This window comes from Leptopilina heterotoma, unplaced genomic scaffold, assembly GCF_015476425.1.
Source record: "Leptopilina heterotoma isolate Lh14 unplaced genomic scaffold, ASM1547642v1 Lhet_73, whole genome shotgun sequence".
NCBI classification, from domain to species: Eukaryota; Metazoa; Arthropoda; class Insecta; order Hymenoptera; family Figitidae; genus Leptopilina; species Leptopilina heterotoma.
Window position 1 is genome coordinate 524,061 of NW_025111169.1, and position 23,738 is coordinate 547,798.

Below are 23,738 nucleotides of genomic sequence, written 5' to 3' on the forward strand. Positions count from 1 at the left end.
TACTATCGAACCAACCTCATGTATACTATCGACAACCTTGCTTTCGACAGCAAACAAAGAACTTGAAAAAAATAAAAATAGATCAACGAAAAACTGGATTTAAACGGGAAAAAAGAGAGGCGAGAGGGAGATATCGCGAGGATCGGAGGATTGCGACCTTGAGGACCTTGAGCAACATTGTGAACATTGTGCTTCTGTTATTTGTGTGCTCAATTGTACTTCGGCAGGTATATAAAATATTACAATGCATCAGATGTTTTTTTCACTTTTTTTGAATGGGATCGACTTTCAAAATTGCAGGTAGTTTTAAATTTAGTGTCCTAGTTTCTATTTACGATCATTATTATTACCGAACGAGAACTGCAAATTTTGTCTTTGGATAATTAGTTGTTTTTATTCGTTTCTTTACAAGAGAGGAAATATCATTTTATTTTGACATATAGTATTTTATAATTAATATTTCTGTATTGCTGTCATGTTCCTAAAATGTGAGAAGGAAGAAAAATTCAGTCATAAATTGAATTAAAATCATTAAAATGTCAAATTACACGTGACTTTTTTAAGGTTATGGTGTGAAAGACTCGAGCGCGAAGTTTGTTTATTTTTGAAAATGTAAATAATTTATTTGTATTTTAATGTAATTTTTGTTTGTTTGTATAAAAAATACATAACCTAATTTTTTTAAGTATATCAATAACAATATTGATTTATTCTTATTTATTAAATTATTAAATTTCATAAATTTTACTCATTTTCTGTAAACTTTTTTCCTGTGAAAATAAATAAAAAACATAATATTAATGTCAGTAAATTGTCAGGGAAATTGCTAATCTGAAACTTGTGACCACCTTGTTAGTAATATAATTTATTCAAATTAATTAAAAGTAATTTTATTAAAATTTATTCCAGATGTGGACTTGTTTTCGAAATAAAAAATCCCACCGCAAAAAACAATGTCCATTGAAGTGGCAAAAAGCACAAATTCATCAAAATGGGGATTATTTTTGGTCTCAGTGACAGGAGGTTTGGCAACAGTTTTAAGTGTAATTTGCATTCCGTTTGTGAGTCCAGCGTTGAGAAAAGTGTGCCTGCCTTATGTGCCAGCGACAACGAAGCAAGTGGAGAATATTTTCAAAGCCCTGTCAGGACGTAGAGGAACACTCATTGATCTTGGCAGTGGAGATGGTAGAATAGTTGTTGCAGCAGCAAAATCAGGTTTCAAAGCCTATGGTATTGAATTAAATCCATGTCTAATTGCTTATTCAAAAGTGCTGGCCCTCACTCAGGGTCTACGGTCAAATGCATCATTTTTTCGAGGCGATTTATTCAAATGTAACTTGGCCAGTTATAATAATGTCGTAATATTTGGAGTTTCACAAATGATGGCCGAAATAGAAGAGAAATTTAATAATGAACTAAATAAAAATAGTGTCGTTGTTGCTTGTCGTTTTCCATTGCCAAATTCAGTGCCAGTGTTGACAGTCGGCGAAGGAATCGATACAGTTTGGGTTTATAAAGTACCACTTAAAAGTATAGAATCGTAACATCTCTAGAAAATTATAAGGAATTTAACTATAAATATTCTGAACATTTGTACATAAATTCTTAATTTAAGAATTCGTAAATAATGAAAAAAGATTAATAAAATTGAGAAAATTGATTTTTTTTCTTATTTTATTTAAAAGGCCAAAGTGTGTTGAAAATTTTATACAGAAAATATTTACAAAATTTCAAGATAGAATGATTTATTAGGAGATTTTTATATTGTGACCAGTCTTCCAAGTGAGTCCATCTCCATAGGGACCGTGTGTCGATGGAAACAGTATGAACCACCAATTTCTAAACATTTTTAAGTTTTTTTCTTTTAAATTATCAATTTTTATTATTTGAAATTTAAATTTCTATTTTAATTTCAATTACAGTTAACTCTAGATAATTAAACTTTCGACAAAATTAAATTTCCCATTAAATTGAAGTTATTTCATGGTCTTTTGAATTTTTTCTATGTCCCTTGGGATTCAATTTATCGAGAGTCGACTGTAACAATATTTAATCAGCTATCATAAAATTATAACTTATAAATTATTTAATAAATAATTTTATTTAAATATTTCAAAATTAATTGAATTTTACATGAGTTTTTCATTAATTAGATTAGAATTTTCATAATCAGATAAACTTCAAAAGGTTTCAATTTAAATTTTACAAAATTTCAATTTCAAATGAATTTAATTAGAAAATTTAAAGAACTTAGTTAATATATTTAATATATATTTAATTATTTATTAAAAATAATGGATTTATAGAAGAATTTTAGTTAAAAACAATGGGAAAAATTTAATTTTGAAGAAGTTACAAATTGCAGAAATTCAATTATCATTTTCAAAAGTAATAAAATTCTTCTTAGAATTTCAATTATTTTTAATACAATTTTTATCGAATTCCTTGAATAATGCAGTTATTCTTAAAAATTTTATTAAAATTCGTCGAAAGAATTCAATAATTTCAAATTTGTTGATAAAATTCTTTATAAAATTTCAATTTTGAGAAACATTTAAATATTCAATAGATTATTAAATAATTTTGTATTTAAATAATTGAATTCTCGTAGAATCTTTTAATAAAACTTGATTAACAAATTCTACTCCAAAATCTAATTATTTTCAAAAACATTTTAAACATTTTTGGCAAAATTTAAAATATTTTCAAAAATTTTCGTCAATTTAATGATTTCAATATCTACTATTTTAAAAAAAATTCACAGACATTCAATTTATTTTAATTCAATTTTAATTAAATTCCTTGAAATAATTAAATTATATTCAAAAATTTTTAATAAAATATTCATCGACAAAATTCAATTATTTTCAAAAATAGCAAAATTGTTTCTCAGGAATTCAAATATTTAAAAAAAAATCAATATGTTTCTGTCCAAAAATTCAATTATTTTCATAAATTCTAAAATTCTTCGTAGGATTTCAATTTTTTTCAAAACAATTTTAATTATAATCCTCAAAAAATGTAATTATTTAAAAAAAAAATTGTTTAATTCTTAAAAAAATTCAATGATTTTAAAAAGTGTTATTAAATTTCTTCTAAACAATTTAATTATTTTCAAAAATGTTGATAAAATTTTTTATTCAATTTTAGAAAAAATATTTAATTATTCTATCAATTTTTTCGTTCTGCATATAAATAATTGAATTCTCAAACAATTTTCTAATAAGTATTTAGGACTTCATTTATTTTCATAAATAATAAAATTCATTGCACAATTTTAATGATTTTTAATACAATTTAAATTGAATTCCTTGAAAAATGTAATTATTTTTAAAATTTTTATTAAAATTCTTCGAATGAATTCAATTATTCAATAAATTATGTATTATTGTATTTACATTGTAATTGAATTCTCGTAGAAATTTTAAATGAAAATTGATTTAAAAACTAATTTTAGTTAAAAGTTTAGATAATAATTGAATAGTAGAAGCATTATAGGATGAATTTTTAGAAATAATTGAATTTTGAAAAGATTTCAAATTAAAATCTACTAGACGTGTAAGATTATAGTTTCTTGTCAAGTCAATTATTAAATTAAATTAAATTAAATTAAATAATTGACTTGATAAAAAACTATAATACTAGGTTTCAGTGTCTAATAATTTTTAGAGTGAGTCGGAATATTCTTTAGGTTCAGAAAAAAAGTCAAAATTTTATCTAAAAAAGTAGGGAAAAAAGAAAATTAAATTTTTCTGGAAACCCAGTAAATGAAACGTACCTGCCGTTTAATCCTAAGAATTGTCGCCAATTTTCCCTCGATCCAAGATCATAAGGATTTCGATACTTTCGCCCAAGGGATTTATATTTTTTTTGCTCGGAGCGATTAATATGTGACTCAATACTTGTTTCTCCTTGTGAAATGAGACCCGCGTGCCACCAGGTTAAAGCTCCAAGAGCAGCAAGCGTCGCGACACAAATTAATGCAGCGAAAATAATTAATTTCCTTCTGAATTCACCTATCGCTCTTGCAGCCGCTTGTTGGGCTATTTTATCCTTTTCTTCTTGCGTCATATGGTCCATAGATTCCATCTTATAAAAATAATTGCATTCGGAGTTAAATTTTTCGATTTTGTAAATTTAAAAATTCAATTTTTTTTAAAAAAATTAAGGTTTCTTGAAAAATACCAAAAGTAAATTAAAAAAAAAAATTCAAGAAAAGGAAATAAATTTTATAATCGTAAATATTTAATTTGAGCAAACGAATATTGAAATTCGAAGAAAGGGGTAATAGATTTTAAAGTAGAAAAAAATAGAACTTACCACAGGTATTATAACTGAATTATTAATTCGAACCGGATGTCCGTCTAATTCTGGATCCTCGGGGAAGAATTCTTCGTACGCTATTTCTAATCCGAAGACCATTATAAAAAGAACGCCGATCACAGTAAATGCCATGTATTGGAAGAAATGTCGATGATTATAGTGTCCTACGCAATTATTTAACCAGGCTGTTCATTTTTTTTTTTTTTTTTTTTTTTTTTTGTAAGGAAAATAGTTGGAAAATATAAATAAAAAATAAAAATAGTGAAAGTTTAATATTAGTTTAGTAAGGATACGACAGTGATGATCCATTTTGAGAACGCATTTATTGCAAACGGAGCAGTGATGCGTCCTTGGTGGCTTTGGTTTAATACATTTTTTGCAAATACTGACGGCTTCTGGAATTAAACCTCCTTGAGGTGGATAACCTGCCGGTACTTTAACTCCCATGTAATAGTGAAAGGAAACGTTTATTAGCAACCAATTTCCAAAGATAAGGAGAAAAATTGTTGTTATTGGACTTTTGTCCCACCAATATGGCAGTCCGATCCAATAGGCTATGAATACTATAAACACCTTTAAGAAGCTCACTATCGTCACAAATACCTGGAAAAATTCAAGAGAACTAATTAGAATTTGGTTCAATTTTTCATTCGATTTTCACTCGTTCATTTCATTCAAAATTCTTAGTTTCCATAAAAGAATGATTTTTCATTTCATACAAATTTTTCTCTTAAAGAGAAATCGAAATTAGAATTTCAATTAAAAGTAGAATAGAATAATTAATTTAATATAATTTGAATTAAAAATCGAATTTGAATTCGAAACAAAATTAAAAAACGAATTGGAATTAGAAATTAAACTAATATTTTAATAAAATTTTTTTAAGGAATTCAATAATTTAAAAAAAATTTTTAATATAATTCCACGCAATTATTTCATTATTTTCACAATTCAATTATTTTTTAAATAGTAAAAACATTACAAAAATTGAGGGGACGGCTTCTAAAAGGGGATACGCGTGGATTCTCACGTATAAGTATTGACGAATAGTGTGATTTTAAAACATTTTCAATTTTCAAATTCAATGAAATAAATTTATACACAATGAAAATGCGCATCTTTTTTTTTTAAGAAATAAATTTATATCTTTTTTAGTTTATGAAATAATGAGAAAAAACTAAATTTTTGAAAACCAAAAAATTTAAATGTTTTACGTCTTTAACTCGTGCTGGTGTTTTTGATTTTCCATATTTTGTAATCAAACAAAAACAAACTCACAGATTAAGGTTTCCTGAAACCAACTATATTTTTAAAACTTCAAAATCTTAATTAATAAAAAGTTTATTAATTTTTTCGAAAGACATTGCAAAAAATGTTTTTTTTTCAACTTTCAACGCTTCGTTTATCTAGGAAATTTCAAGGTACGAAAAACTTTCAGTGAGAAAGTTTTTTATTACGATACGGACAAGTTTTCTCTAAAATTTTATTAAAATGATATGGATATTTACAAAGTTATTAATGTTTAAAGCATATGGTACGTCAGATTTCTCGCGCCTGGAACGCATTGAGTCCCAAATTGTTCGTTTGCAACGCGTTAAAAATATTTTGTCAATATATATAATAAAATTTATTGAAATTTATTTTTAACCTAAATATTTTATTTTGTTATATGTACAAAAGTCAACTAAAATAATATTTCTTATTTTTAAGTTTCTTATTTCATTTAGTTCAAGGTTTCCACTCTTCGTAAAACTGATCTCGTTTACTACATTTAATGTTTTTAAAATAATTATTAAAAAACTCCTGTCCGTTTGGAGAAAGATATCGATTTCCTTAATTGTGATAAAAAAATCTCGAAATCCTGGGAAAATTGTATTGGGTTTTACCGAACCCTTTTTTTTGCAGTCAACGGTCGCGGCAACCGCGACTCATCTGGACACCATATTTTTCCGTAGAGTGAAAACAAATGACAACTTTGAGAAAAATAGCATATAAAAAAGGGTTACTTCCTTGAAGTGCACATGATAACAAAAAAAAATCTATTGTATGAAAATGTTTGCCAAAATACAGATATAAATAAAATAAAATTTGTTTTAACTTCAAGTATTAAATACAATATGGAATTATTGTACAATTTATTTTGCGAATAATTCTGCAATATTTTTTTAAAAATAATTTCATATATCTTTACGTACAATACATGTTAGAATAAATAAACTGATGCTACTGTTATATAAAGTTAGATGAATCGTCATAATCCATAGTTAAATATTATTTAAAAATAATTACTTTGATATTAAAAAACCAGTCAAAAATTAAAATAATAATATTTTTACTATTCTTAATAAACTTTTATTAGTTAAATTAACATTACATTTATGTCAAAATAACTGTGTACTAATTATTTGTATGTCAGTAAATTTTAACTATTTCCAGACGATTTTGGCTAATTATTATTGGTTAATTCTTAATAATAATAATATTGCAAAAATTTATAATAATAATAATATAATAATATAATAATAATAATAATAATATTGCAAAAATTTATCAGTGACTTTAATAAAAATTGTATTTATTTTAAGTAAACAAATGAATAAACTAAAATAGTCTTAATATGTTCCATGCAAACGAACAATTCGGTACTCAATGCGTTCCAGGCGCAAGAAATCTGACGCACCATACGCTTTAAACATTAATAACTTTGTAAATATCCATATCATTTTAATAAAATTTTAGAAAAAACTTGTCCGTATCGTAATAAAAAACTTTCTCACTGAAAGTTTTTCGTACCTTGAAATTTCCTAGATAAACGAAGCGTTGAAAGTTGAAAAAAAACATTTTTTGCAATGTCTTTCGAAAAAATTAATAAACTTTTTATTAATTAAGATTTTGAAGTTTTAAAAATATAGTTGGTTTCAGGAAACCTTAATCTGTGAGTTTGTTTTTGTTTGATTACAAAATATGAAAAATCAAAAACACCAGCACGAGTTAAAGACGTAAAACATTTAAATTTTTTGGTTTTCAAAAATTTAGTTTTTTCTCATTATTTCATAAACTAAAAAAGATATAAATTTATTTCTTAAAGAAAAAAGATGCGCCTTTCCATTTTCCACAAACTTCGGTAATTCAAATTGCAATTTGTAATACTTTCAAAAATTGACCAAGTGGACAAAACTTAAACGCGAGAATCCACGCGTATCCCCTTTTAGAAGCCGTCCCCTCAATTCAATAATTTTCAAAAAAATTTCAAGAAATAAATCAATTATTTTCTTAATCTGTTATAAAATTTTTCAAAATAATTCAATTATTTTCTAAAATTATAAAAAAAAATCCTTCAAAACAATTCAATTTTTTAAAATTTTTAATAAAACTTTTCGAAATAATTCAATATTTTAATAAAATTCTTTAAATTAATTAAATTATTTTAGAAAATTGTAATAAAATTCTGAGAAGAATTTAATAATTTTCTAAAAATTTGAATATAATTCAATAATTAAATTGTTTAATTTCAATTATTAAGAAACACGAATATTTTAAAAACTTCAAAGAAATTGTTGATAAAATTCAATTACTGTTAAAATTTTTAATTAAAATTATTAAAGAAACTCCATCAATTAAAAAAAAATTGAAAGATATTCTTCAAAAGAATTTAATTAGGATTTTCAAAAGATTTAATAAAATTCTTGTCAAGAATTTAATTATTTTCATAAATAATAAAATTCTTCGGAGAAATTCAATTATTCTCAAATTTTTTGATAAAATTCTTCGCAATAATTCCATTATTTTCACAAATAATAAAATTCTTCTCAAAAATTAATTATTTTTATAAATAAGAAAATTTTTACGGAAATTTAATTATTTTAAATTCAATTTTAATTCAATTTTTTTAAATAACTGAATTATTTTTCAAAATTTTTAATAAAAAATTCTTCGACAAAATTCAATTATTTTCATAAATTCTAAAATTCTTCGCAGGATTTTAATTTTTTTCAATACAATTTTAATATTGTAAACCTCAAAAAATTCAATTATTTAAAAAATTTTTTTAATTCTTAAAAAAAAATTCAATGATTTTAAAAAATGTTAATAAATTTCTTCTAAAGAATTATTTAATTTCAAAAATTTTGATAAAATTCTTTATGAGAATTCAATTTTAAAAATATTTGATTATTCTATCAATTTTTTTCGTTCTGTATTTAAATAATTGAAATCTTAAACAATATTCTAATAAGTAGTTATAGGAATTCAATTATTTTCATAAATAATAAAATTCATTGCAGAATTTCAATGATTTTTAATACAATTTAAATTAAATTCATCGAAAAATGTAATTTTTCTTAAAAATTTTATTAAAATTCTTCGAATTTTTTAATTAAAAATCGAATTTAAATTAGAAATTGAACTATGATTAGAAATAGAATTAGAATTAAAAATTGAATTTGAATTCGTAATATAGGTAATTAGAAATCGAATTTGAATTAGAAATTGAACTATGATTAGAAATAGAATAAGAATTATAAATCGAAATATAATTAAAAATCGAATTTAATTAAATTATGATTAGAAATTATATTAGAATTGAAAATCGAATTTTAATTAGAAATTGAATTTGAATAAAAATCGAAATTGAATTAGGATTAGGAATTGAATTAGTATTAAAAATTGAAATTGAACTAGAATGAATTAGAATAATATTTGTATGCGACGAAATTAATTACTCACTGGACCGAGAGAAGATGTAAAGTTTTCCACAAACCAAAATATTGGTTCAAGTAAAATATCACAAACATAGCTCCAACTTAAAAAGTCATTATAAAAGAGAGACTTAACGATTATAAGAAGACGTCTATACCTTTCTTTGATATTCAACCTATAGAGAAAATAATCCAAATTAAAAAATTATTATAAGTTTGTAACAAAAAAAGTATATTTAGAGATCGAAAAAATTACCATTCGTAGCAAGAGACTCTTTTGAAGAACCATTTGATTCTTGACATTTTTAAATGAAATAATCGAAAACACCTACTTATGTAATTCCTCATAATTTCCGATTATTAAATTGTGCGATATTTTTAACGAAGCATTCTCAGGAAGTATATAATTAAGTAATTTCTAATTGTACTTGAGAAGTCAGACAAATAGAAGTTAACCTCAAAAAGCATTGTGTTTATTTAATTCGATATGGAAATAGAAGCAAATACTTTCGATGTAATCCTAAAGTGGCAATTTTATCTTTGTACTCTTAATAGTCATACTTTTTATTCAGATATAACGTTATTTTGTTTGTTTTAAAAAAGACTTTGACACAAAAACAACATTTATAAAAAATTTTTTGACAGCTGCCGATGGCTGCCGACCAGCAGACGGCAAGGAAGTGTGGAAGTGATCGGAAGTGATTTAAATACTACGTGCGTCAAATTCATTACTTTTTGAATTTTTCGATTTGGTATAATTTATACATAATTACCTATATCAAAATATTTTAAATCTTTTAAATCAAGGTAATTCTTGTTTTAATACTTTTTATATTTTATCAGTGAATTTAATTTTCTCTATCCGTATATTAATTTTTTATTTATTATTCATTTTGAATTTAAATTTGGATGTTGTATTGACAAAGGAAGTCAAAATTCAAAATTATTTTTTCAAAATTATATTCAAAATTTTTTCAGCAAAATTCAATTGTATTTAACTTTAATTTTGTTTTTAGGTGGAAAGGTTTTAGAATAAAATAATAATATTTGAGTAATAATATAATTTAATCAATCTATCATTATAATATATTTAAATACAATATATTTTATAATACTCGAGGTACAGGAAAATCACACAAGGTTTTAGCGTTTCATTTCGTTCAATAAGTTTTCTTTTTTCTATATTTGAATTAGTTTCAAATCAATAGTAAAATAAATTAAAGAAATTGTAATTAAGTTTTTCATAATTTTTAAAAATAATTTGTTTCTTATAATTTTTAAAAATAATTTGTTTTTCATAATTTTTGAAAATAATTTGTTTCTAAACAATTTTTCTTTAAATATTTAAAGTTTTTAATATTCTTTCTTTAAAATCTGAAATTGTTTCAACAGTTTGTTAAATTCTTTAGCACATTCAACTTTTGTTAAATAGTTTCAAAACAATAGGTATTTTGTTATAATATTAGTGTCATTGCCAAAATATCTTTAGAATATTTTTTTTATATACTTAGTAACGGATTTATTTTTCCGTTTTCTATGAAAATTTGTAGATTATCATTTTCATTTTTTGCATTTAGACATAAAATTTCCTGTCAAAATACAACAGTGTATACTTTATATTTAAATACATATAAAATTTGTATGAATAAAAAAAAATCAAGATAAATAAAACAAAAATTTGGCAATGACCATTTAATTTATGGAATATTTGGCAAAAATTTGAAAGACATTTTTTATGGCATACGAGCCAGTGATGTAGTAATAACTATTTACTTAAAACCTCAAAAGTTAATTATACCTGACGATTGGAAAAAAAAGTTTTCAAGTACAAATACTTTATAATGTTCTTTTTAATTTTTAAATAAAATATTTATTTTACTTAAAATTTACTTTTTCTAAAAATATTTATTTAGTTTCAATATAATTTTTAAATATTTAACATTTTAAATACTTGAAATAATTTTAAATTCAAAACAATTTTTTTATACTGTGACTCTAAAAAATTACCCTGTTCAGATTCCGAACTACATCACTGACAATACTTTGTTTCATTTTTTTTTTCTTTAATATCTCAGGAAAATATTTCTCAATCTTTTTTTTTTTTGTATATAGTTATTTATCTTTTATATAGTATATCTTTTTAAATATTTTTTTTTGTCGTAAAGAGACAAGAGTCTCGTCAAATTCTTCTATCAGCAAATATAGCATTTTATCGTGTAACGAAAAGCATTTTTGAAAGACTTGGGTGGGTAAAAGGTACGTACATATTTACAAAAAGGCGTAAAAAAATATTTTACGAATTCATTTTGAAAATTTATTCTTAAAATTCTTGTTTTTAAAGAAAGCTTTCTTTTTTCAATTTGTCGCAGATTTTCAAAATATGACAACATTTTTACAAAGAAACTTTTTTATGTAATAAGCTTTTCTTTTCATTTTTTTTTCCAAATTAAACTGAAAATAAATTTATCTAAATTAATTATTCCTATTCTATTCTAAACGAATAGGACAAAAATAAATAATTTGGCAAATGAATAAATTTACGTGAATGTAATTTAAATAATTTGAAAAATTAATTAAAATCCTTCAAAAAAACTTGTAATATTAATAATTAAATTTAACGATCAATTTTCGTCTTGGCAATAATTGAAAACCGTTTACTATTTTAAGTAGAATAAATTTTTCATTCTATTGTTAAATATTTCATAACATCAACAAGTTTGTATCGCGTTAAAAATTGATTTTAAACGTGAAAAAGTTTGTATTTCTCATGAAAGACACAGTAGTTAATTTTTATAATATTGTACATCGAATATTAGAAAAATGAATAATTTTATTTTAAATCTTATTTTTTTTATTGCAATAATTATAGATTTTCGAAATTTCAAAAATTTCAATCTCATTGAAATTATTTAATTTCATTGAATTATTTTCTTAATCTTTCTAATTAATTAAGATTATTCTTTAAGATAGAGTTTTTTTTCATTAGATAGAGTTTTGAAGTATTATTAGAATTTTTTCAAAGAACTATTTTTTTAAAGAGTAAAATGAATATAATATATTATTAGCATGTGGAAATTCAGTAAATTTGATTATTAGAATTCGGAAAATTGAAAATAATTTTTTTTCTGTATAGTATTCGTAAATAATCTTTTAACGCCTTATTTATATTTTTTACTTAAAGGAGAATGGGAATTAGAATTGTGATTTTTAATTCACGATAATGAGTAAAGTTCTCATAAGACTGTGTCGAGAGTGTCCAAGCTTTGAAGAAGATGCTCGTCTTTAGAACACCACTGGACCAATTCCTCGATTGTTACAACTCCATCTTTGTTTGTGTCCATTTGCTGAAATATTTATTTTATTATTATTATTATTATTATTATTATTATTATTATTATTATTATTATTATTATTATTATTATTATTATTATTATTATTATTATTATTAAATTGTTAATTTAATTTATTTATTTAATTTCAACCGGCTTACTAAATAAAAATGAAATTAAAAATATTTTTACCAAAAAAAGTCTTGCAAAAAAATAAGCGATACTATTTTACTTCTTTTATTTTATATTTTTTTGTACAAAAAATTAATTCTTGAATAAGTAAATTTAATTTTCATTAATTTTCCTCTAATTATTTTTATTATTCTCAATTATTTTTTTTAAAGCATTTTTTTCTATACTAATTTTTAAAAATATTTCCAAAAAAATTTCGTTTATTTGAAAGTTCGAAACTTTGGGAAAATCAAAAATAGAAAAAATAGAAAATCAATTTAAAAGTAAAATAAATAAAATTAAATTTCTATCAGAATTAATTTTCTTTTCACCTCTTTTTTCTTAGAGGGGGAAATAAATTTATTTGTTTAATTTTCTGTTTTCATTTTTTTTCGGCAATGTTGTGATTAAGTTTCTTACGTGAAATATTCGTTCGACATGCTCTCGTGCTGCAACTTGTGGCTCAGCAATTTGGGGTTGCGTGTAACGACCAAGCATCTCATAAATTGATTCCACGACGTCCAGCATCTCTTCTTTACTGATTAGTCCATCGCCATCCAAATCATAAAGTCCGAACACCCATTGGAGTTTCTCTTCCACTGAGCCCCTTGACACCTTCGAAAGGATCGCTAAAAATTCCTGGAAGTACAAAAAATAATTTTATAATAATAATCACTAAAAAAAAATGTTTCTAAAAGAAAATTGAAAAAGTTAAGTAATCTAAAAAAAAGCTCGTCTAATAAAAAAATTAATCGACAAAAGAAGCTAATCTAAAAAAGCCGAACTAAAAAAGTTGATCGAATAAAAAAAATCTAATTAAAAAAAAGTAAATAAAGTAAATCAAAAATGAAAATAATAAATAAATAAATAAAATCTAATAAAAAAAAATCTAAAAAGAAAAAAAATTGACAAATAAAAATAAATAAATAAAAAATCTAATATAACAAAAATATAAAAAGAAAAAAAATAACTGCCAAATAAAAATAAATAATCTAATAACAAAAATCTAAAAAGAAAAAAAAAGTAACTGACAAATAAAAATGAATAAATAAAAAATAAGAAATCTAAAAAGAAAGAAAAATTGACAAATAAAAATAAATAAATAAAAAATAAAAAAATCTAATAAAAAAACCTAATAAAAAATTCTAAAAAGAAAATACTTAAAAAGAACAATTATAAAAAAGAAATGAATAATGAAATTAATAAACAATTGAAAAAATGTAAAAATACTTTCACAATCTTTGAAGTTGATTTTAATAAAAAATAATCCGCTTAAATTCGGTTATAAAATTTTCAATCAATTCGGATATTAATTTTAGTTATAAAACTATTTTATGTAGTTAAAAGTATGATTAAATTTCCAGGGCGATAAATTTATATATAGTTTTTCCTCTCCTCTATTTGAAAGAATACTTACTTCAAAACTAATTTTGCCAGATTGTTTCCTCTTCATAGTGTTGAAGACGTAATGAGCGTATTGACTGGCATCTGAATCAAAGAGATAAAAAGTTTAATTGCTTTCCTCTAAATTCAAAGAAATTAAATTATACTATTTTGTCAATAAACTTAATCACCAATGTCAATCACTGATGACTAAAGAGAGTAAATACCGATAAATTTAGAAATAGATTTTAATAAAAGAACTTTAATTTCTTTTTTTTGGACACTAAATATATATATTAAAACAAATTTAATTGATTTATATAACCGATTATTTGTTTAAATATTTAGTTGTATCGAATAATTTTTACTGAAGTCACAATAATTAAATTTGTTACAAAATTTTTATTTGCTTCAAATACTAAAATTGGTTGGTCAAATATAATTTATAATAAGTCAATAACTTATTATTGTTTAAAATAGAAGTTATTTGATTTCAATAAAAATTGTTTGATTGAAGTAAATATTTATTTAATAATAGATAAGTAATAATCGGTTATTTCAATCAAATAAATTATTTTTTCGGTGTAAATAAAAAAGATAATTTAAAACAAAAACGAGAAGCAATAGAAAAAAAATTTAGCGAATAAATAAATAAAGTAAATTACAATAATTGTAATTAATAAATTAAACCTAATTAAAAGATTGAGACTAAAAATTCTTTTTTACTTTTTTTAAAAAAATTAAGACTTAAAAAATTATTAACTAAATAGAATAAAAATATCGAAGAAATTTAATTAAAATAAGCAAATACAAATGAAATATGTCTAAAAACATAAAAAATGGGAAAAGTAAAAATTGAAAAAGAATAAAATTTCGAGAAGAATGAAAAGTCAAAAAGAAAAGAAACAATTGAGTGGAAAGAAAGCAAAAAATGTAATTGAATGGAGAACTGAAAAATTTCTCTCTAAAAAAAAGAAAGAAAAACTGTTAAATGTTCGGTTTTTATTGTTTCTCGTTTTTTTTTATGAAAAAAAGCTTTGAAGTGCTTATCTGTATGAAAAGCATTGAAATAACAGTGAATTGTCACTTCAAAATTATTCTTCTATTATTTACTGAATTGTTTAGTATATAAAAGGCGAACACAAAACATTCGATTTTTCTCCATTTAAAACCGCAGTTTTGTATTTTCTATCTTTCCAGTTTCCATTAAAAACTAGTGTCCTGACACGGTAAAAAGGGACCTTACGCCAAAAAAATCGATTTTAATATTTCCTCACTAATCAATTTTAATTTTTTTTTACACCAATCGATTGTTTTTAATATTATTTTATTTCCAAAATTAATAATTTTTTTTAAACTAAAAATGTAAATATTACAGCAGTTTTACAACAATAGAAATTTCCGAAGATTTTAATATAAAAATCTTATTTAATTATTTCTATAAGAATTCATTCTATGTTTCTAATAAAATATTCAATTGAATTCCTTAGAAGAATTTTAAAAAAATTTTTAAGAATAACTGAATTTTTCGAGAAATTCTTGTGAAGAATTTTATTATTTGTAATTATAACTGAATTCTTGGAAAGAATTTTTTTAAAAATTCTCTCAATACCTAATTGAATTCTGTGAAAATAATTAAATTCTTGTAAAGAATATTATAAAATTTTTTTTAAAGAAATGGTTTTTTGAAAAAATTGTATTTTTTAAAATTGTAATATTGTTTCGTTTGAGAATTTTATTATTTTTGAAAATATTTAAATGTTTGCGAAGAATTTTATCAGAAAAATTTTTTAAATTATTGAATTCTTTTGAAAATTTTTATAAAATAGCAGATATCGAAACTAATTGAATTTCGTGAAATTTTTGAAATTAAATGAATCGTTTCAAAGAATTTTATTAATTTTTTTTTTAAATAATTGAATTCTTTCGAAGAATTTTAATAGAATTAAAAAAAAAAAATTGAATTCAAGTGAAAATTTGTATTTGTGAAAATAATTGAATTCTTGCAAAGAATTTAAAAAAAATTATTTAAATATTTATTTTTCGTAAAATTTTCTGAAAATTGTGTAATTGAATTTCTTTGAAAATCTTATTATTACTTTTGAAAATAATTGAATGTTTGCGAAGAATTTCATCAAAAAATTGTTTTAAATAATTGAATTCTTTTAGAAATTTTTATAAAAATAGTAGATATTGAAACTAATTGAATTTCGTGAAATTTTTGAAAATAATTGAATCGTTTAAAGAATTTTATGAAAATTTTTTGATTTGTTGTTCACTAAGTGTAGATTTTAAAATTAAATAATTTTTACGAGAAAAAAAAAGTGTAAAAATATTTTCTGACCGGTTCCACTCGGAAAATTACTATAAAAAAAATAATGTTAAGAAATATTGAATTATTTTCTTGATATAGTTAAAAATATCCTTGAACTGTCCCCTTAAAAATTGAAAAGAAGACAATCTCTAATGTTTGTCATTCTAGTAAAATTCTACAAAACTTTTTTGTCTGGTTGGTTTTTTTCCTGTGAAATTTACTTTCGATGCGTTAAGTCCCTTTTTCTCCTCGTCAAATTATCTGAATAAATTATTATTATTATTGACATTATTTTTTTTCTATTTACTTGCCACGATATTCGTATACCTGAAAGTATAGAGAATTAATTTTTTTGTTATTTTTCAGTTGAAAAAAAAATAATTATAATGAAACAACATACTCACCGCCCTGGGGAAAGAATTGAGAGAATATTTTCTTGAAGGCCTCCTCATCGACAAGTCCAGTTGGGCACTCCTGCTTGAAGCCCCGATAAATCAATTGGATCTCCTTTCTTGTGAACCTCGTGGTGGCAGCAAGGGTGGCCAATTCCTCTGGCCTGTGACGACCCCCAAGCGTTAAGGCCCCCCCAGAACCCCCTAAAACGCCCCCGAGATCTTCAAGTTCAGCCTCTGCAAGATTCAATGCCCTTATCTCCTACGACTGTATTACTCGTTCGAGATGCTCTTTTTCTCAGGTAACCAGTCTAGACGTGCACATGGATGCCACAATTTTTAAATATTCTAAACAATCCTTTTTCAAATCCTCAACCAAAAATAAATACTTTTTATAATATTCAGAGCAAAATTATACTATATATATTTAACAACAGATTCCAGAAGGCAGAGAGAGAGAAAGAGATGGGAAGATTTGAAGCTTTCCAGAACGAGATTTATTTTCTACTTTATTTTTAAATTTTACCTTTTTCTACAATACTGTAAAATAATAATCTTTTCTTGACCTTTAAGTATTTTATTTATTTTAATTAATTTTATTCAAGTATTTATTTGATTGATTTATTTATTTTATTCATTTTATCTAATTTTATTTATTTCACTTTATTTTATTTTGCTTTTAAGTACTTTATGTAATAAATATTCAATTAACTTTTTCCTCTCTCATTTAATTATTTCTTATTGTACATTTTACAATATTGTTGGTAAAGATTTTCAAAAAGAAAATAAAGAAACAAGATTTAAAAAAAATTTAGAATAAATTTTTTCTTTTTACCAAATATTATTCGAATAAATTTAATAAATATTGTAAAAGAGAAAAAAAAACAAAACTTTGAGAATAAAAATGAAGAAGTAAAATATAAAATCAAATATAATAAGAAAAATAAAAAGAAAAGAAAGTTGAACATTATTTTACAGATACGAATTAATTAGAAAAATCCTCGAGAATTTTCGTTTGATTTTCAAATATTGAATGTATATTTCAATACAAAATTAAAATAGATAAATAAATTTTAAATTAATATAAATAAATATAAGTTATATTTGTATATTTACTAAATTTTATTTTACAATTGTCTTTTTACCAAAATGTTATTCAAATAAATTTAACAAATAGAAAAATTGAAATCGTACAATAATTTGAGAGTGAAAATATAGAAGAAATAAAATATAAAATAAAGTATAAAATAAAATATAAAATAAAACATAAAATAAAATGAAAAATAATAAAGAAAAATAAAGAAAAAAGAATTGAAAATTATTTTACAAATAAGCGAATTAATTTCCAGTATACTATAAATTTAACCACCCTGCGATAATATAATTGACACAGGATCAATTTTAAAAAATAAAAATAAAGTAGAAAATCCCTCGAGAATATTCACTTGATGCTTTATCAAATATCAAATATCAAATGTACTTGTCTGTATATAAATTTTATCAAATATATGATAGTCATCAAATATTGATTTTCTGGTTGGCTGAAAAGAATGAGAAAAGCTACGAAATAACTCGGTGCTCAAGAGGAGAAGTCATTAAAAGGAGATTTTAATGGAGATTTTTCGAGATATATTTTAAGAGTAATGTCTTCAATCAATTATAATGTCATTCACATGTCAATAATGCATTTTATGTATAGAGAGAAAGAAAGAGAGAGAGAGAGATTGGAAATTGTGAATAAAATCGCAGCTACGGAAAGTGGAAAGGTTTTTTTTTCATATTTGAAAAAATACATTACAGGTCTATTTTTAGAAAAATCGTGCGCTAATAATATTTTTTATCAGTGCCAAAGGGAAAAAGAAATAGTTTCTAATTTAAAAGTGAAATTAAGAGAGGAACAGAGATAGAGAGCAATAAAGATAGAAAAAAAATAGATTTTGAAAAAATCTGAATTATAATTTTTAAAAATATTAATTGTGTAATTAGTAATACAGGGTTGCCACAAAAATTTGATTTTGTTTTTTCCTAACTTTTCTATAATTTTCAAACGGAATTTTGCCTTTTTCCCCGATTCAATTTTCAATTTTTAAACGCAAAAATTTAATTTTTTTAAATTTTTTATATTTTATGTATTTAGAATTTAGAATATTTCTTTCTTTGCATTTTTATTTAATTAAAGTAATTGAAAGTATTTATTTTCCCCCTACTTTTGGTAAAATTCCCTGATTTCTCTGATCAATTTCATTTTTCCTGACCTATGGCAACCCTGTAATAATAATTATTATTAATTATATTATTAGTAATTAGAATAATATTAGAATAATTATTTTTCATTTAGTAAAATTAGTATAAAATATAGAAAAAAGAAAAAAATAAAATTCATCTTCATCTGCTATAAGAAATTTTTCAACTTACAAAATCTCTATAAATTTATTCCAATTATTTTTTGTTGTAATAAATAAAGCAAATTTTTTTCAAGAACTTTTCAGAAAATTTTAAATAAAGGCGTTTTTTCTCCTAATATAAAAAATTAAGTCACGAATAAATAAAATTCTCCACTGTCAGTAGAAATACTCCGAGTATTGTCAGACAACGATTTAAATTCAACGAGGGAATCTCTTTATTTTATGTCCTCAGTAGTAGTGATCCGTATATTAAAAAATTCGTACGTTATTTATTAGCTCCTTTACTCCTCCCGCTATTTCCACTTAATATAAATTCTCTCCAAAAGAAATTTTTCCGAATGTCTATCAATATATTAAAAAAAAATTCTCTCTTTTCAGCAAAGGAAGAAAAATCTCATCATCAAAACGAATCGCTGACTCATCAGGAAAAGTTCTCCAAAAGAAATAAATTCTGCAAAAAATTAAAATTAAAAATTAATATTAAAAATAAAAATTAAACATTAATATTAAAAAATTAAATTGAAAATTAAAAAATTACAGTTTTCAAAAACTATTTTCTCTAAAAGAAAATCCTATCGAAATTCGGCAAGGAAAAAAAATCTCATCATCAAAGCGAATCGCTGATTCATCAGGAAAAATTCTCATAAAGAAAAAAATTCTGCAAAAAATTAAAAATTTTAAATTAAAAATTAAAAATTAAATTAAAAATTAAAATTACAAAATTACAATTTCGAAAAATGTCCTCTCTAATTGAAAATCCAATCGAAAATTTCCAAGTGAAATAAATTTAGTCACGATTCTCGAAATACTTGAGAGAAAACGACGTAAGTTCCTGAGGAGAATGAATTATATCAGACGACGAGTCAAGGGAAATTAATGGACCGATCCATTAGAGTCTGGAGCAGATGAACTATCAGAAGGTCAGTTATACGCGCGCTCTTAAAAATAATTAATCAAGAATGAGAGAAAATCAATTTTTGCAAATAGAAAGTGATTCGGAAAAATTTCATCTCTATTTTTCTTTTTTTTTTCTTTTTCTTTTGGATCAATGAGAAGAAAAGAAAAAGCAAGCGAGAACACGTGGTTGTAAGAATTGTACGCGTGTGCGAGAAAGAAAGAAGAATAGGCATTCACAATACAGAAACTCCGCAGCAAAGCTCTCTCCGATCCCGGGCATCCGGGGTCACCATAGCAACCCCCGAGACCTCCTTTCCAATTGTACAATATACCACACTTTATGCAATCTAACGACATACCCTAAAAACCTACCCCAAAGACTCTCCTTACCCGTTAATTTGTCGAAATGTGTAAATTATTATTCAACGCGCGAGAAAGAAAAGCGTACTCCATTTGCGCCCAGCGTTTGTATATCAAACTTTCTTTTCAGTTGGCTGAACAAAATATATCAAGTGTATGATTTTCTCGTCTCCTTGGAAGAGGGAAAAATTTATTTGTTTTTTTATTTTTACATTTTTTACTGCATTTTATTTCAATATTCTTCAAAATTAAACCAATTTTTCCAACCATTTTTTAAGGAAAGAATTTTTATATAGTGAAAAATTCCTGGAGAAAAAAATTTCATAATGATGAAAGTTTGGAAAAATTATTTCTGGTTAAATGTTTGTGAGAATTATTTAAATAGATAAATATTTACAGAAATATATTTTTTAAGTATTCAAACAATTTTAGAAGAAAACTAATTTTTCAACTATTTTTTAAGGAAAGAATTTTGTAGTAAAAAATTGTCAGAGAAAAATATTTCAATGATGAAAGTTTGGAAAAATTATTTCTAGTTAAGTGTTTCCGAGAATTATTTAAATAGATAAATATTTACAGAAATATATTTTTTAAGTATTCAAACAATTTAAGAAGAAAACTATTTAAATAGTTACTTCATAGAAAAAATATGTAAATAGTTTTACAAAATAGTATTTTTACTTTTTTTTTCTTTTTATAAATAGTGTTTCTTTTTTTAATCAACAGAAAAAGTATGAAAACAGCAAAATATTTACAGGAAAATTGTTTAAATAATTAAATATTTGTAGAAAAATATTTTGAATTATGTAAATAAATAAATAGTTTTGTAAAAAAAAATATCTGAACAGTTAGAAATTTAAAGCAAAAATATTTCAATATCGGCGAATTTACAGAAAAAATATTCAAATATTCAAAAATCTGGACAGAAAAAATTTTGAAATTCTCTATATTTTTATATTTACTAAATTTTATTTTACAATTGTCGCTCGAGAAAAAAAGTGATTCAAGAAAACATAAAGAAACAAAATTTTAAAAAATTCAGAATCAATTTTTTCTTTTACCAAAATGTTATTCGAATAAATTTAACAAATAGAAAAAGTACAAAAATTTGAGAGTGAAAAAATAGAAGAAATAAAATATGAAATAAAATATAGAATAAAATTGAAAATAATAAAGAAATATAAAGAAAAAAAATGAAAATTATTGAGAAATATGTAAATAGTTTTTCTTTTTTTTAATTTACAGGAAAAAATATGCAAATAGCAAAATATTTACAGCAAAAATTTTTAAATAATTAAATCTTATTCTGTATTTTCTAAATATTTCTGTGAAAAATATTTAAACAGTTTGAAATTTGATGGAAAAATATTTAAATGACTGCGAATTATTAGAAAAAATATTCAAATATTCAAACATTTATCTACAAAAAAATTCTTGAATTAGTCAAAAATTACTGGAAAAAATATGTAAATAGGTAAATATTTGCAGAAAAAATTTTTAAGGAATTAAATATTTATGAAAAAATATTTTCTAAATAGTTAAACAATTTGTGAAAAATATTTAAACATTTATAAATTAAAAAAAAAATATTTCAATAGTTGCAAATTCATAGAAAGAAATATTTAAGTAGTAAAAGTAGTAAAATATTTACAGAAAATTATTAAATAGTTCAATATTTACTAAAAAAATATTGTTTTTTAATAGTTAAAATTTTTTTTTAAATACTTAAATAGTTACAATTTTTTCAGAATTTTAACTAACATTTTTCGAAACTTTAATTCCAAATAATAATTTTAATTAAAATCTTTTTGAAATTTACTAATTTTAATTGTAACTTATCTTTTTGAAATTAAATTATTTTACCAGCAATTTTGACACTTTAAATATCTGGTTGTTTGTTAAATGTTTAAATCGAAAAATATTTCTTAAATAATTAAATTTATGAAAAATGCTTAAATATAGTTGTAAAATTTATAGAAAAAATATTTTAATAACTGCTGCCTGCATGACTACAAATTTAAATAAAAAAAAATTTTTTATTTATTTTCCTTAAGTTCTGAACGTTTAAACAAACCATTTTTTTTGTAAATATTTTGAAAAAATTACTAAATAAAATAAAATGTTCAAAATTTTTGAAAAATAAATGTTTAAAACATTCATAGGGAAAAAATATTAAAATATTAAAATATTAAAATAGTTACAAATTTATGCAAAAAATATAGAAATAGTTAAAAATCTACAGAGAAAATTTGTAAATAGATAAATATTTACAGAAAAATATTTTGTAAATAATAGTTAAACAATTTGTTAAAAAAAATCAAACAATTACAAATTTACACAAAAAATATTTAAACAGTTACAAAATTTATAGAGAAAATATTTAAATAGTAAGAAAATTATAGAAAAAATATTTAAATAGTTACAAAATTTATAGAGAAAATTTAAAAATAGTTACAAAATTGGAGAAAAAATATTTAAATTGGTACAAATTTATAGAAAATATTTTCCGAATTTGTTAAATATTTGTTTAAAAAAAATTCTAAATAGGTAGGGGAATGTAGTCAAGGTTGGCCTACTGTCTAGGTAGGCCACTCGCGTTTTTTTGTCAAGTTCACTAGCGCCACCTACGCGCATTTTTGTCGAAGCTTGTCTTAGTGAAACCTAACTTTTTGTTCAATTACATTTTCGGAAAATCGAAAATTGTGTTTTCTGTGACGTCGGTACAAAAAAAGCTCAAAAAAAGTTTTGTGCATAATGTGAAAAACCATTAATAAAAGATAAAAAACAAATTGAATCGTCAAGGCAAGTATGCAGAAAATTTGTGGGACTCATGGTTGAAAGGAAAACAAAGTAAAAAATCGAATCCCGAAACGTATTTCTTTATGGTTACAACAATTCGGTAATGTTACTTACTGTCAAGGTCGGCCACTATGTGTTTAAAATGCGCAAAGTTGAGGACGAGCTACTTCATTTGCAAAAACTGCAATTCTGTATAACTCATAATATAATTGATCATCTTATTAATATTTTTATTTAATTTTATTAATATTTTAGTGCAAAACTTTTTTTTATTTATATTTATTTTTTTATATTGTTTATTGTTATTATTTTGTTATTTCATTAAGTTACAAACTGTAAACAATAAAGAATCAATTTTCCGTAACTCCAAACATGTTATTTTATTTTTTAACGATTAATGCCCTTTGAATTTTAAACATGGCCGACCTTGACTGTAATGGCCAACCTGGACTACAAATTTTTTTTTTTTTAAATCTTTATAACTTTTTCATTTTTAAACCTGTCAATTTACTTTGTACAGAAAAAATGTTCCTATTAAACAGGACTTTCCAACCATATACTTCAATTGTCCAAATTCATTTTTAAAAAAAAGTTATAAACAAAAGTCAAAAAGGTGGCCGACCTAGACTATGTTCCCCTAAATATTTATAGAAAAAATTTCGAAATAG

At 22.7% G+C, this 23,738-nt stretch overlaps 3 protein-coding genes across 7 annotated transcripts in view; 1 reads left to right on the forward strand and 2 right to left on the reverse strand.

Moving 5' to 3' along the window:
* Positions 1-15: 15 nt before the first annotated feature.
* Positions 16-1,660, forward strand: LOC122510680 (ATP synthase subunit C lysine N-methyltransferase). Of its 2 annotated transcripts, none has more exons than XM_043625503.1 (2): positions 16-300; positions 910-1,660. In XM_043625503.1, exon 2 carries the CDS (start codon positions 954-956, stop codon positions 1,542-1,544), a length of 591 nt encoding a protein of 196 aa, XP_043481438.1. In that variant the 5' UTR covers positions 16-300; positions 910-953; the 3' UTR covers positions 1,545-1,660. The 2 variants fall into 2 exon arrangements, with proteins under 2 accessions (XP_043481438.1, XP_043481436.1); XM_043625501.1 differs by having other exon boundaries at positions 19-227.
* On the reverse strand, positions 1,657-9,691 carry LOC122510676 (palmitoyltransferase ZDHHC16). The gene is made up of 6 exons (XM_043625495.1): positions 9,277-9,691; positions 9,049-9,196; positions 4,617-4,926; positions 4,321-4,508; positions 3,779-4,089; positions 1,657-1,839 (listed from the first exon to the last, which is right to left on the reverse strand). Exons 1-6 carry the CDS (start codon positions 9,366-9,368, stop codon positions 1,749-1,751), a joined length of 1,140 nt encoding a protein of 379 aa, XP_043481430.1. The 5' UTR covers positions 9,369-9,691; the 3' UTR covers positions 1,657-1,748.
* A 375-nt stretch (positions 9,692-10,066) lies between these two features.
* LOC122510678 (Kv channel-interacting protein 2-like) overlaps positions 10,067-23,738 on the reverse strand; it is a 35,470-nt gene continuing 21,798 nt past the window's right edge. For all 4 annotated transcript variants that reach the window (XM_043625497.1, XM_043625500.1, XM_043625498.1 and 1 more), the window contains 4 exons: positions 16,622-16,846; positions 13,938-14,008; positions 12,941-13,159; positions 10,067-12,364 (listed from right to left, as the gene is read on the reverse strand). In XM_043625497.1, the coding sequence (XP_043481432.1) occupies positions 12,254-12,364; positions 12,941-13,159; positions 13,938-14,008; positions 16,622-16,846 (626 nt within the window). In that variant the 3' untranslated portion in view covers positions 10,067-12,253. The remainder of the gene's footprint in view (positions 12,365-12,940; positions 13,160-13,937; positions 14,009-16,621; positions 16,847-23,738) is intronic.